The sequence below is a fragment of the Lates calcarifer genome, unplaced genomic scaffold (assembly GCF_001640805.2).
Source record: "Lates calcarifer isolate ASB-BC8 unplaced genomic scaffold, TLL_Latcal_v3 _unitig_4233_quiver_1462, whole genome shotgun sequence".
NCBI classification, from domain to species: Eukaryota; Metazoa; Chordata; class Actinopteri; family Centropomidae; genus Lates; species Lates calcarifer.
The window spans coordinates 1-13,096 of NW_026116787.1; the positions used below are offsets into that span (position 1 = coordinate 1).

Here is a 13,096-nt window from a genome sequence, read left to right on the forward strand (position 1 = left end):
CGGCTGTACAGTTAAACAGCTGAACAATAAGGCACAGGACCGATCTGAGCAGAGTACACATGATTGTAGTACAACGGGTACACAGTGAGTGGAACAGAGATATACATACAAACACTGTGGAGGCTACGTACCAAACTAAGTAACTACATCCACATCCCCAGCCGGAATCAAACCAAGGAAACTACATGGTATGAATCTGACATATTTTGCTGAATAAATCTGAGATGTTGGCAGTGATTCCAAGGTCTGGAACCAGGTAGGTCAGGATGGATGGTTGAATGTACAAAGAACTGGATCTAAACACTAGAGCCAGGACATCCTGTGTCCTGCTTCTAAACTGTCATCCTGGATTCATGTCCTGACTACCATGAGTCAGGATGAGTATGGACACACTAACAACTTTTAATACACTGTATGGGCTGTGAACTATATTAGTTTGAAATTATTTGAACCTGATATTTTAAAATAGTGACAGTTGCCACAAGTGGAGATTGACAGAAGATCTCAGACAGGCAACAAACATTTTGCAAAAAAACTGAATATTTTGACGAATCAAATACTGTGCTAATGTGAAATGGTTGCAAATTACCATTCATTGGAGAGCTCACAGACAGAGTCCAGCCTACACTGCATGCAGTATGAGTAAGGCTCCTGGGTGTGTCTGACATTGTTACTTTTGGAGGATGGTGGAGAGTGCTCCTCCCCCTCCACCCAAGCTGTGAAATGCCTGGCTTGTCTGAGGAATGACTGACCCTGGAGGGCCAAGGGTCCCAAACAAATGAGCTCCTATAAAACTCCCCTCCTTACACAGGGACAGGACACAATGCAGACAAGAGGCTGCCAAAAGCAGCCTTCATGGTAATTTCACTCCACTATTTTACAGTGCTCTTCCATGGGTTTCACTGCTCCGTGTTGGAGCCAGTCACCTTCATGTGTAGTGTGAGGCATTCATCATATCAGCAGCTGACACATCCAAATATGTCAGTACACTTTCCTTCTTCACAACAAACACAAGTGAGCATCTGATGATGACAGTTATTCTGTATAAAAATGTTAGCAAATCGTGTTAAATGATATTAAAGCTGTTGCTGTTTCTTACATTTAGTTCAGCACTGAGGCTCTGCATAAATATGTTACACCTGGCAGAGTGCTTGTGCTTGTTTGGAAATTAAATAAAAGCTGCATCGTCGAATATGTAGGGGAATGTTTTCAGCAAAGCTAATGAAGTTAATAGCTTGAGCTGAAGCACCTTTATGAGCTGCACCTGGTCCATAAATGACTCCTGATGAGGAGCAACCCAGTTGACTTTTAAAATGCCTCCCTCTAGTGGAGGCCAGACAGGTTTCCAAAGCATCACAGTCAGGTTGTCTGTTCTGCGTCTGTCACAGACAGAGCATAAATACTACTTTATTTTAGATACTCCTACACCTCTGACTGTAGGAGTGAGTAAAAACAGAATAAAATTGTGTGCAGTAATTAACACATGTACAGTACAGAACATAAACTGTGAGTTTCAGAAACAGCTCTTAATATCTCCCAGTCTCATATGGCTTCATTCTTTGTGTTTGTTTTATCATTTGGCAGCACATTATTACACATTATTCATCTTGACTTCAACTGCTGAGGTAATCAAAATATGATTCATTGTATCTTTGTAAAGGAAATTAATAATGAACCAAATATGTATGAAAAATACAGATAAAATAAGACTCATATTGACTTTTAGTAAAATTTTTGCTTTAATAATGAAGTCCAAATTAAATGCGGAAAATGACTCCAAATGGAAACTGAAGGTAAACACCATTACAGCAAGGTCTCCACTTTAAATGACAGATGACAGGCTAGAGTCACCAGTCTGTTTGCATGAACATGAATCAGTAAAATGTTTTGTTCTGAGTGATTTCCTTTTATTATGTTTGGCTCTGGCTTGGTTTAGTTTGACTATTTCTTTTATTTTTTCACTCTGTTCCTCTGTGGTTATGTGCGTTCATTGCTTTTTGTGGTATATTTTACTTTCCTTAAGTGCAGTTGTGACTTCTGTGACACACAGTCAGGTGAGTTTTGTTTCCATTTGTGGCAAATATTGTTTTTTTATGTTTATATTCAGAATTTTGTATGTTATCACTTTATTTTAATGTAGCACAGCACTGTAAATACATGCCTGTGAAAATGAATGATGTACATCACCTCTCAGATGTTAGTGTCTCTGAACACACAACCTGACTGACTGTATAATGCTGCTTTAAGATAATTATTTTCAATTGTGCTTTCAATAGGAGAAATCTGGTGCAACAAACACGTGCAAGTGGTTTTCAGTAGCTGATCACCACTGGACAGCTGATAAAAAAAAAAGATAAATGATTTTGTGTTTTTGTGTCAACACTATGCCAAAGACAATAAGTAAGTCTCTGTCATTTCTACATCACATCTCTTGAATTCAGACATCACATTCTATGTTTGAAACTTTTTTTCTTGTAACATTTTGAAAGGAAGTGAAGTCAGGTGAACATCAGTGGTTACATTATTCAAGTAAATGGTAATATTCAAAGCCTACAGTAGAATCTAAAAGAAATTACTCATATTTCAGAGTAATTCTAGTTGAATGGTGTACCTGCGGATCCGTTCCACATCTGCATCTACGTGGACAGTTTCTTGTCTTCTGCTGATTAAACTAATTTGGTGTCTTCTAGGTTTGCAAACACTTGAAGAGACACTAAAAATCAGGTAGGAAACTCTGCTCTCAAATTATTTGTCTTCATAAATAAAGTTCCATCCTTCTCTGTTATTAGGAATAAAGGTTAGGAATAAAGCACCTTTCTCATGAGGTGGAAGTAAGAGGTCAAAGGTTACATGAGCATCATCTTCAAGATGACAGCAGTGGCATAGGTTGAAAATTATTGGAGGACCTGGCTGTCCATTGTACTACTCAGTGATGGAATGTCCCTGTGAGAATTCACTGGAGAACAACAGAAAAAACACATTTAATGATCTATATGTGACATGTCAAAACCTCTTCATATCGGTCCAACATTATAGCATATCAGTGACTATATGCTGTAAATATTTATTTTACAAAGCTGATAGCAAAGCAAAGAAAGCTGACCTGTGATCTGTCAAACAACATTAACCCACAGCACACTGTACATATACACAAGAGGAGCAGGGACCAGCACAACTAGATAACACTAAAATGAACCATAATCCCCTCATTGAAGAGAGTAACAGACATGTCAGATGTCACTGTGGTCAAACATTAAGAAAAACAAACATGGGAAGTTGCATTATTCCCCAAAATGTATCAATTAATTTGTAACTATAAATACATGTACATACATCTACAGACATGTATTTCTTCTAGACCAGGTGAGGTGTGTAGTTAAGAGTTTATATTAAGTACAAGATAAAGAATGTGCTTTTTACCTTGTTTTTTGCACAGTCACCGTGAACAGACAAGTCCAAAGATCAGTATGATATGAATGAGTGGAATTCAACCTAAGGTTGTGTAACCTGTTGGACGAGGTGTTACTGTTACTGCCAAGTATGGATGGAACAACTTTACCTCAGGTTTATTATACAGAATACTTTCCAAACATTTTAAAGTGAATATGGCCATAATTCTGGGCGGGCTACACCTATGGTTACATTCATATCTGAAAACATACTGTAATGTTTTAAGTAACAGGGTGGATTTAACTCATTTTCACATGAATGACATGAATACATAGCCACACTGAACACCTGTGCTTTATTTTACTATATTTTTGCAAAGTAATTCATAGCTGCATTTGAGTTTTAGAACCTATTCCATTACCTTGAGAAGAAATAACCCAAACACAAAGTTGATTTATTGAGTTTATTAAAACTAAATTTTCCATTCACAGTTCCAGCAAGTTACAGGGAGGGCAAAAATGAATACAATGGCTGTTTAATAATCAAGCTCATAGAAAGTGAAGTAAAAAACAAGTTCAGGTATCATAGGAATGTAAGCTTGTGTAGAAGAGATCAAGGTCTACTGGTCCAGTTGTCATCTTTAAAGGAGGACAAACTGTACTGAGCACCCTGTAAGCCATGGAGAAGGTGACCAGCATGCCCAGCATCCAGGACAGACCCCTGCTGGGCTGAGGCAGAGCACCAACGTAAGCAATGGTGTGGAAGATCCGCGAGCCAGTGAAGAGGCGGAAGTGAAGCAGAGCAGTCGAAAGTTCAGGGCCACTCAGAGCGTAAAGAAGACCGATCACCACGAAGGGGATTATGTTCTCCAGGTCATTCTGATGACACCTGGAAAAACAACACAACAAATAGTACAATATACTATACTGAAACATACTATTTGATTTATTATAGTGATAATAGTCCATCTGTTCAATATGTCAGTGGTCCCAAACAAATTCAGTATAACTGCATTTTTAGTAGAGTGAGATCCCCATCGGGATACAAATTATGGCAACAAGTCCTTCATCCTAAATTACCATTTAGTTAGTCTTCAGTGCTGGAGTGGAAGGCAGCTGGACTTCTTTTGAAAAAGCAACAACTATCCCTTTATGATGTGATATGATATGATAACCATTTCAGTTAAGAGCATGACACTGTGGAACAGTGGAAACACGTGGAACTTTTTGTATGAAAGCTAGTGGTTAAAATAACTGTTTAATGTAGTAAAACTTGTTTTAGCTGCCTCACTCCAAATAATGTAAGTGCTTATACACTTCAAAACCAATGTAAGTAAAAAAAGAAAAAGAAAAAAAAGTCATGTCACTCTGATGAATTATCAGTGTGGTGGCAACATCTGCATTTCAAGACCAGGTCATCTCACCTTCGAACTCGTTCTACATCTGGATGGGCTCTCAGAAGCTTCTTCCTCTCTTCTGCAGGTTTTCTGCTCACATCTTCATCATTAGCAAATGCCTAAATCGTAGAGATAATACATGCATTGACACAAAGTCTGAAGTGTTTACCTCTGCATACCCGAAAGTTCAAGAGAGGTTCAATACTATAGTGTAGAAATGCAAATACATGAAGAGAATACACAACTGTCGTTCGGTGAATATAATAATTAGTTTGATTTGTGATTTTGAACTTATTGTCATCATACTTTTTTTTCTGGTCATTCTATTTAACAGCCTGGGTTGTGCCTCAGACTGTGTGCATGACTTTTCATTTTGTAGTACTGTAGAACATAAGACATGGTGGATTTGGAGGGTGGAGTTTTTTCTCTTCTTCCTCTTTACCAGGATGAAAACCAACACAATTCTTTGAGGCTTTGAAGTTGTTAGGAGACTAATCTAAGCTAAACACATCCAGAAACCCTGTGCATACAATTATGGAAACCAATGTAAAACAAGACATATCTTGTAATGAGATGACAGATAATGAAGGCACTATTGTGTCTTACCCCTCTGGTGAGGCGGTAGTATGCAGTCATTGGCGCCATCAGCATCATCTTCAGAATGACAATAGCAGCATAGGTGGAGAAGGCCATAAATACATCATTCTCCATGAGCTTTTCCATCTCTGCTGGCTTACAGCTAGACAAAAAGGAAGAGGCAGGGCTTAGTTTTCCACTCTGTTTCATACAGTTTAAATTTCACATGATTTAAATCCATCTAGTTTAGAAATGAATATCCAATGCTCACAATCCTAATAAAACAACAAAGATGAAAAGTCAACAAATTGCTGACAAAAGTCTTCAAAAATGTTCCTTTAAACACAATAAACTACTCATACACTGTTATTGTTAAGGGTATACTTGTGTTTTAGATCTACAAAACAGAGAGCTGAATACTGTCTGAAAGATAATGTGAACACTCAAAGCTCTGCTGACTGATCAAACTACTTTTTAACTGTGTCTGTGGTTTTCAAAGTCAATTCAACACTCAGGGAGCCAAAAATCTATGAATGATCTATAATCAAAAATATACAATACAATTTACATGTTAAGAGTGTGACTTACGTGGTGTGGTGACTCTTCAGAAATGGAGCAAGCCTGGACCTGCTGCACAAAAACAATCTGACCTGTCACCCAGAAACACCCAGAGGTGGGGCAATGACAGCACAGAGTGTATGAGTGTTACATAACAACCACATCCCATCATACCGATATAAAGAAATCAAAACGCGCTGCACATCTCAAATATTTTTGATGATAAATGACTTGCATTTGATTGTCTTTAGATTTCTCACCCTAACCCTAGCCACTGATGGTCTGATGCTGTTTACTCTCTTTCCTTGTTCATAGACCAACGTAAGAGATCAACAGAAATGAAACAAGCAGAAAGAAAAAATAATACACTACTCTGTTAGCATCTAAAACTTAGCAAAAGACAGAACAAAGTCAAAATTGCCACAAACAAATGCATTTAATGAACCTTGTTGCCATTCTCGTTATAACTTTCTCTCTCCGTTTACCTTTAGTACTTATTTCTCTCTCCGTGTTCAGTTTCCGTTTCATCAGTTTACTTACTCTATCAATGTCTGTTCGTTACATGCATACAGTGTCTTTTCAGAATAAAGTTCCGTGTAGACAGGAAACAACTAAATAAGAACAATAATAATATAACAAATGCATAACATATTAAGTGGTTTTACATGCAAGATAACACAAATGATTCCCTTATATGAAATTACCCTTTATAGAGCACTATGTACACTACAAACTTTACTGTTTTACCTTCCCCTTGTACTTACCACAGATACATTGCTTATTGGTTCACCTCTATTGTTCAGATTTTTATCTCTTAGATGTCTGGGCCCTCCATCTTTGTCCAACACAGTCTCTTGGACTCCTCCAAATCTCCACACAGATCTTGAATCCAGACACTGTCGTAGAGGTTTTCCCAAGTCACCAACCACTCAGAATTTTCACTAGCCATAAATTTGTAATTGAGAAGTTACATTTTATTTAAGTAAAGTTGACTGGTGTGCTACAATTGACTTGAAAAACTAAATATACAACCTTTTTAATATAAATGACCACTGTTAAGATCCAAATCAAGATGATATGAAGTACCAGTAAGTACCAGTAATTAAATACTCTGGTGAGGTATAGCTCCTTTAGCATGAAAACATGCAACTGATTAGGGCGAAGACAGAGTCCCATTGTCTTGGGAGGATGAGTCTATCAGGGGAGAATGACTTACTGTCCATATCTGTCGCAACCACACTTGACTGACTTGCATAACTTGTATGAGGTGCGATCAAGATAAATTCAGGTTGTTTTCCTGCAAGGAAGGTTTCAAGTCTCTCTGCATCAACTTTCTGTAGAACTGCATGCTGCGCATTTTTGGCACCAATGGTATATTGGTCGCACTTAATTTGTCTGAGCCTTGTAATGCAATAAAGCAATGCAGACCATTAATGAAAGCATCTGTTGACAGATCATGTTTGCAGTGTTGGAACTTTTTAAACTTCTGGGGCTCCCAGTGGGAGTTCCAGAGTTTCCTTTGCTGGAGGGTTGTATTGTCTTATCCCACAGCAGTGGATGGGTGAATGTGGAACAGATGAGAAAGGAGCTGCACCACACCTATAGGGCCAGCACACACATAAAACCAGACACCTACAAACATGCCATGTGTGCATCTGTCTTCTGATTGGCCATGAAAGCATTTACTAAGCCTACCTGTGACTTGTGGGTGACCACTGGTGAGTTTCTGACATTTAATATCATACCTTTGCATTTGACCTGTGTTTTACCAAGTTGTGTGCGATAGGTGTAACAAGTCCTGACTGGCTTGTTGATGCATATTTATTAGGTCAGGTCAAGATTTACATTACTTTTGGGTAAGGATTTGTATTTAGGATGAGATGTAGGATTATTATACAATTAGAAGAAGTATGGACTTGAGTAATGCTCAAGGATCATGAATTGGTGTCACTTTAGACTTGACTTGACAAAAGACTTTCAGTTTATTTGGGTGATGTCATTGTGTCTGCCCCTGACTTTGCCACTCAATATATCTAAAATCTAAAATATCCTGAGCAGATCTTAACACACTTGGTCCAGTGTGGCCTTAAATTGATGCACCAGTTCCAGTTCTCTGTACAGTTAATGTGGGAAGGTGAAAGCCATGTCAGAGTGGCCACAACCAAAAACCACCTAAGAGAGAGCAATCTCATTATTACTTCAGGGTTAAGGTTAAGGTTATATCATCATTATTTCAGGTGAGTTGAATAACATTGATAATCTTGTTACAATCCAATGTTCTGCTGGAAAACCTTGGATCCTGACATTCATGTCAGTGTTACTTTGACACGAACCATCCACCAGCGTCTCGAGATAACTTCTGTTGTGAATTGGCGCTATATAAATAAAATTTGACTTGACTTGACTTGACCTAAACATTGTTGCAGACCCAGCACTGGAACAGGTTAGAGACACTGTGCAAACCCCAGAAGCCCATAGAATTCACTGCCAATGTCTTAATGTTAAATGAATAACATCCAAACAGACATCGTCTCTGTGAAGCTGCGTACAACCTGTTGTAAATTGATGTTTACAAGATGCAGGCTTAACTTTGCTGCACAGTGATAATTTCCCTTGGATCCCTTGATGTTTCATTAATCCAAAAATAATTAAATTTAGACCACAAAACAATGTATATAATTTCCTGCATAATGCAATTTACAACTTACACACAATTCTATTTAAGAGTAACTCAGTTATTATTATTATTATTATTACTGTTGTTGTTGTTGTTGCTGTTGTTCAAATAGAACCTCCAAATTAATTTTTATGCATAATTTTATATACACTCACACAAACAGTATGTCAAACATAAAGTTTGTGACTGTCTGCAAAGTATGGATCTCCATGATAATAATAGCAATAACCAGTTTACCAGTTGAAAATAGTTCATTTTTGTCAGGAGCTACCAATGATCAATACATTATCATCACGTATCATGAAATGGAAGCTAAGCACCTCAAATGGATCTAACATATCAGCAGCCAGGCATCACCTTTGTGCAGTAGATTCCCTAAGTATAATAATGGCCTGTGATTTCCCACAAGAAGTAGTAATGGCAAAAAGCTGCATTGATTTCTCACCAGCCCTGCCAGTAATTGGGATGCTGGCTGTGATACGCTGCCATTGATTTCTTCTGGTAGCCAGGTTTTGCTGCTGGTGTAGGACAACAATGACTAAATAACAGCCTAGCCAATGATCTTAATGCCAGAAGCCACACACAGCTATTGATTTCATTACAGAATGCCTCCTAGGTTCAAGGAACATACATTTTTTTATTGATCAGTGGCGGTGTCTTACACATTACTTGCAGCACTGTCACATGCAGCCAATCAATGGCAGCAGAATGCTGAGTGCATTGAATTGCATAGGTACAGTGGGGTGCAATAAATTTGGCAGCATATAATCAGGGCTTGGAAGGTGACCCCCAACTGAGAGAATTGATAAGTGGGAGCATTTTTGCTGCAACCTGTGGGATAAATTGTAGATACAATGTGATTAACTTGTTCAATGGGGCTACATTTGACCCTATTCATTCCTATCTCTGTGGCCCAAAGGCAGCAAAAAAAAAAGAAATCAGACCAACACCCAGGCAGGGGAAACTTCTCAGATCCGATTGTAGTAATGATGAGTTGGGGGTAATTTGTTTGGCGTGAACCCCAGATAGATAAATTGTATCAATTGGATGGGCAAACAGCACAATAATGGACAAAACTATAATACCAGTGTTGGTTAATTTTTGTTGAACTGGAACATAATACAGTTGCGACCAGCTAATTTTCATGGGTTCTGGAGGGATGGGTGGAGGAGGGGCTTTTTTATGATTTAGGATATCAAGATGAATACAAACATGTCAACTATACATTTATTATTATTATTAGTTGAATTATAATTAGTTAGTTATTAGTATAATTAGGAATGCTGACTCAGCAGTCACACTTTTTAAACAACTACTTTGGCATACTTTTAACTAGAAACTTAATTTAAACAATTTCAGCTATTAAGCTTACATTCAACTTTTTGATGTCTTGCATAGTTTTTGAATAATCACAGTTTATATTTAATGCTCATTTCTGGCAATTTTTGAATTTATAATGAGTGTACATTGGAGAGCCCCTCAGCTTTTTCTGAAACATTTGTGCTTCTGCTCTTCTCCTGCCCACATCTTTCACTCCTCACACAATTTATACCTTCAATCGTAGACATTTTTGTGCTCTGTCACACTGTGCGACTAGTTAAGCCATAGCGTTACATTATTAATGTAAGGCCTGTAATACGCAGCAAGGTTACTGACTTATCAGAGTAACTTCAAGAGTAGCCTAGTGATGTCAGGTGTAACTTCCCAATTAACCCACACTACAAAAGGTGGCTAGGTTCTACTCGGGTCTGCTGCCATGTTAATTAACACTGCGTCTCTAAACTGCTCCGAGCAGGTTAGGTTTGTGGTTTCCTCTGTGTTCCCATCCTGTTGACTGAAAGAGGCTAACTCTGTAGTGGAGTGACTCCACCTCTCCACTAAAAACTCAAAAAAAATGAAAAAAAAAAATCATGTTTATTTTCTTTTCCTGAAAGACAATATAATGCATATAATACTACTATATACAGTACTAATGGTGGGAACTATCAATGCAGACCACTTTCTAGAAAGATTTTATATTTTATCCTGACTTTTTGCCAGGTGCACTTGCTGAGGCTGCAGCTGAAAATTCTGTTAAAGTCAAGTAAATACTTAACACGTATCACATTCATATAGTACAGCCTAAATGCACCAGGCAGAACATCATAAACAGTGAGTAACAGGTCATTTTCGGAACTGTGACCCACATGTTGTCTATAATCCAAGTACCCTAATAATTATCACATATATTTTGTGTACTTACATCTCATATTACAAATTAAGATTGCAGAGAACATATGATAAGTCTCCCTGGCTTTGTTGACACACACAGCATGAGAAAAAAAAAATCTGATTCTGACAACAAACAGGGGATAGACAGGACTAGAAACACACACAGGAGATAACTACAAATAAGACACAGATGTGGCTGAAAAAAGGGAAACAGAATAATGACAGGAAATAAAACACCAGCAACAAACCAGGTCAAATAATTGCAAAATAAAACAGGAAGTCACAACAACCACAATGAACATGAGGGAGGGTGGATTTTCAAAATACAGCCAGATCACAAGAAATACAAGTGAAATACCAATCTCTGACCAAAACTACAGAAGCTGCTGCTCACCTAAAATAACATCACTGCACCTGAAGCTTGCCAAAGAGCATCCTGACTCTCCACAGCACTGCTGGGAAAAAGTTCTGTGGTTTGATGAAACTAGGGTTGAACTGTGTGAGGAACATGCAGCTCTACACCTGGTGTAAAAAAGGCTCTGCATGCCAACATGAAAACATCATCCTGGTGAGGTGCTGTTCAATTCCATACTATTCAAACAGTTCTTATTCAGCATTATATTACTGTTATTATCATTATTGTCATTATTCATTGCCAAATGAAAAATGTTATTAGAGTTAAAATTGTGTATTTTAGTTATGTGGCTAACCAACACAGTTCCTTTCTGTCTCACTAACTGTTCAACCTTTGCACTTAATAATTATTATTATCAAGTGTTTACTATTGATTTGTACATGATATTAATAATACTGTGGTGGATTTCAAAAATAACAACAAAGGATGAGGGTCTTCACAAGATCTTTTATTTATTCAAAAGATCAAGGAGTCACTTTTCAGCAGAAAAGATAGACTGAGGGACAACACCCTGAAACTTTAGTTTTTATACCAACGGGTGGAACTATCTTATCCCTCCCTTAGCCATTTGATCCCTCTGTAGTATCATGCTAATACAATTTGATACACTAATGACATTATGTATTTCTAATGAACCTGACCATACTCAGTGGCCCTGTCTGATGCTCAAATCATTACCAAATATGGCTTAGATATCTGTGAACAACAAGATACTTGCTCAGTGTTCCTGGCACAGTTAGGTGCTTTCTAAAGGCTAGTAGCATAATGGTTTTTGGCTCATGTTTGAGAATATTTCTGGTAAACAGCACTTTGTATCAACACACTAGGTCTCATTAACCTGTCAACCAAAACTGATGAGTTCTGCACAAGGTCATGGGCCGTCCTGAATACACACACCCCTTGTGCTGGATTAGAACTGCCCAAATTAAAACTGATGTGACTAGGCCGAGTTGTGCAACAATTTAAGATTGTATAAGTATAATGGACGTAAAAATGATACTTTTATGTGTGAATGTATGTTGCAAGGTGAACATTGAGCACTGATTTTCCACCACAGTGTCTGCACTGCTAGTATGTTCTTTTGAACATCACTGCCAGTATATTTGAGATTCAGTGTTTCCTTCAGATTAAACTACAAACTTAACTAAAGACATGCCTTGCAGATAATCAGCTCAGATAGACAGATAGATAACAGTCTCTCTTAGAGACACTGCAGCATTCAGATGAATTCATTTTGTGGTCAGACATGATCACACAGACCAAATGATCATTGAAACTACTGGTTGAGTCAAGTGTGAGTGATATTATTGAGGAGTAACCTTTGAATTAGGGACTGCTCTGTTGAGTCTAACATGCACTGTGTCCTGATATACATTCTGTGTGTGTCTGTAATGGTTTTCCCTGATGGGATAGCCTGCCCTGGTGCTCCTGGTGTTGAGTCTGGCTGTCTACAGACTTTTCCTTTCTAAATGGCTCTTAATGAAGAAGCTCATTAAGGATCAGCGGTTGCTCCACACTCTTAATGAGGGCTACACAGCTGTTCATTAGACTCAGGCTGTTGGGCTTTGTCTTTTCACCAACCACTGATAGCAGTTCAGTTCAGTTTTTCTGTAGAGGTGGATGATCAGTTAGGTTAATACATTTAATATTCTTGTCACTGGCATGTTTGAAAAGAGAATATCTCATGTACCATAAACTATGTTAAATGCGAACTGATAAGATAAAGTTTCTTGTTCTCACCAGCATTCTCTTTAAAGACAGCTGATGGGCAGAGATGGATGGAGAATCTCAATGAGTCATCCCTGCTTTAGGTTCTATGGGATTCTGGATGTGTCATCAAGCCGCAGGTTCAACAAAACACCTTACTTAGACA

General features: G+C 38.0%; 1 protein-coding gene across 2 annotated transcripts; it reads right to left on the minus strand.

Annotated features, from left to right (window-relative positions):
* Positions 1–3,839: 3,839 nt before the first annotated feature.
* On the minus strand, positions 3,840–6,506 carry LOC108897552 (microsomal glutathione S-transferase 1). Of its 2 annotated transcripts, none has more exons than XM_018697245.2 (5): positions 6,406–6,506; positions 5,951–6,012; positions 5,393–5,525; positions 4,814–4,905; positions 3,840–4,278 (listed from the first exon to the last, which is right to left on the minus strand). In XM_018697245.2, exons 3-5 carry the CDS (start codon positions 5,507–5,509, stop codon positions 3,966–3,968), a joined length of 522 nt encoding a protein of 173 aa, XP_018552761.1. In that variant the 5' UTR covers positions 5,510–5,525; positions 5,951–6,012; positions 6,406–6,506; the 3' UTR covers positions 3,840–3,965. The 2 variants fall into 2 exon arrangements, with proteins under 2 accessions (XP_018552761.1, XP_050924306.1); XM_051068349.1 differs by having other exon boundaries at positions 5,951–5,992; positions 6,406–6,487.
* Between the last annotated feature and the right edge of the window lie 6,590 nt (positions 6,507–13,096).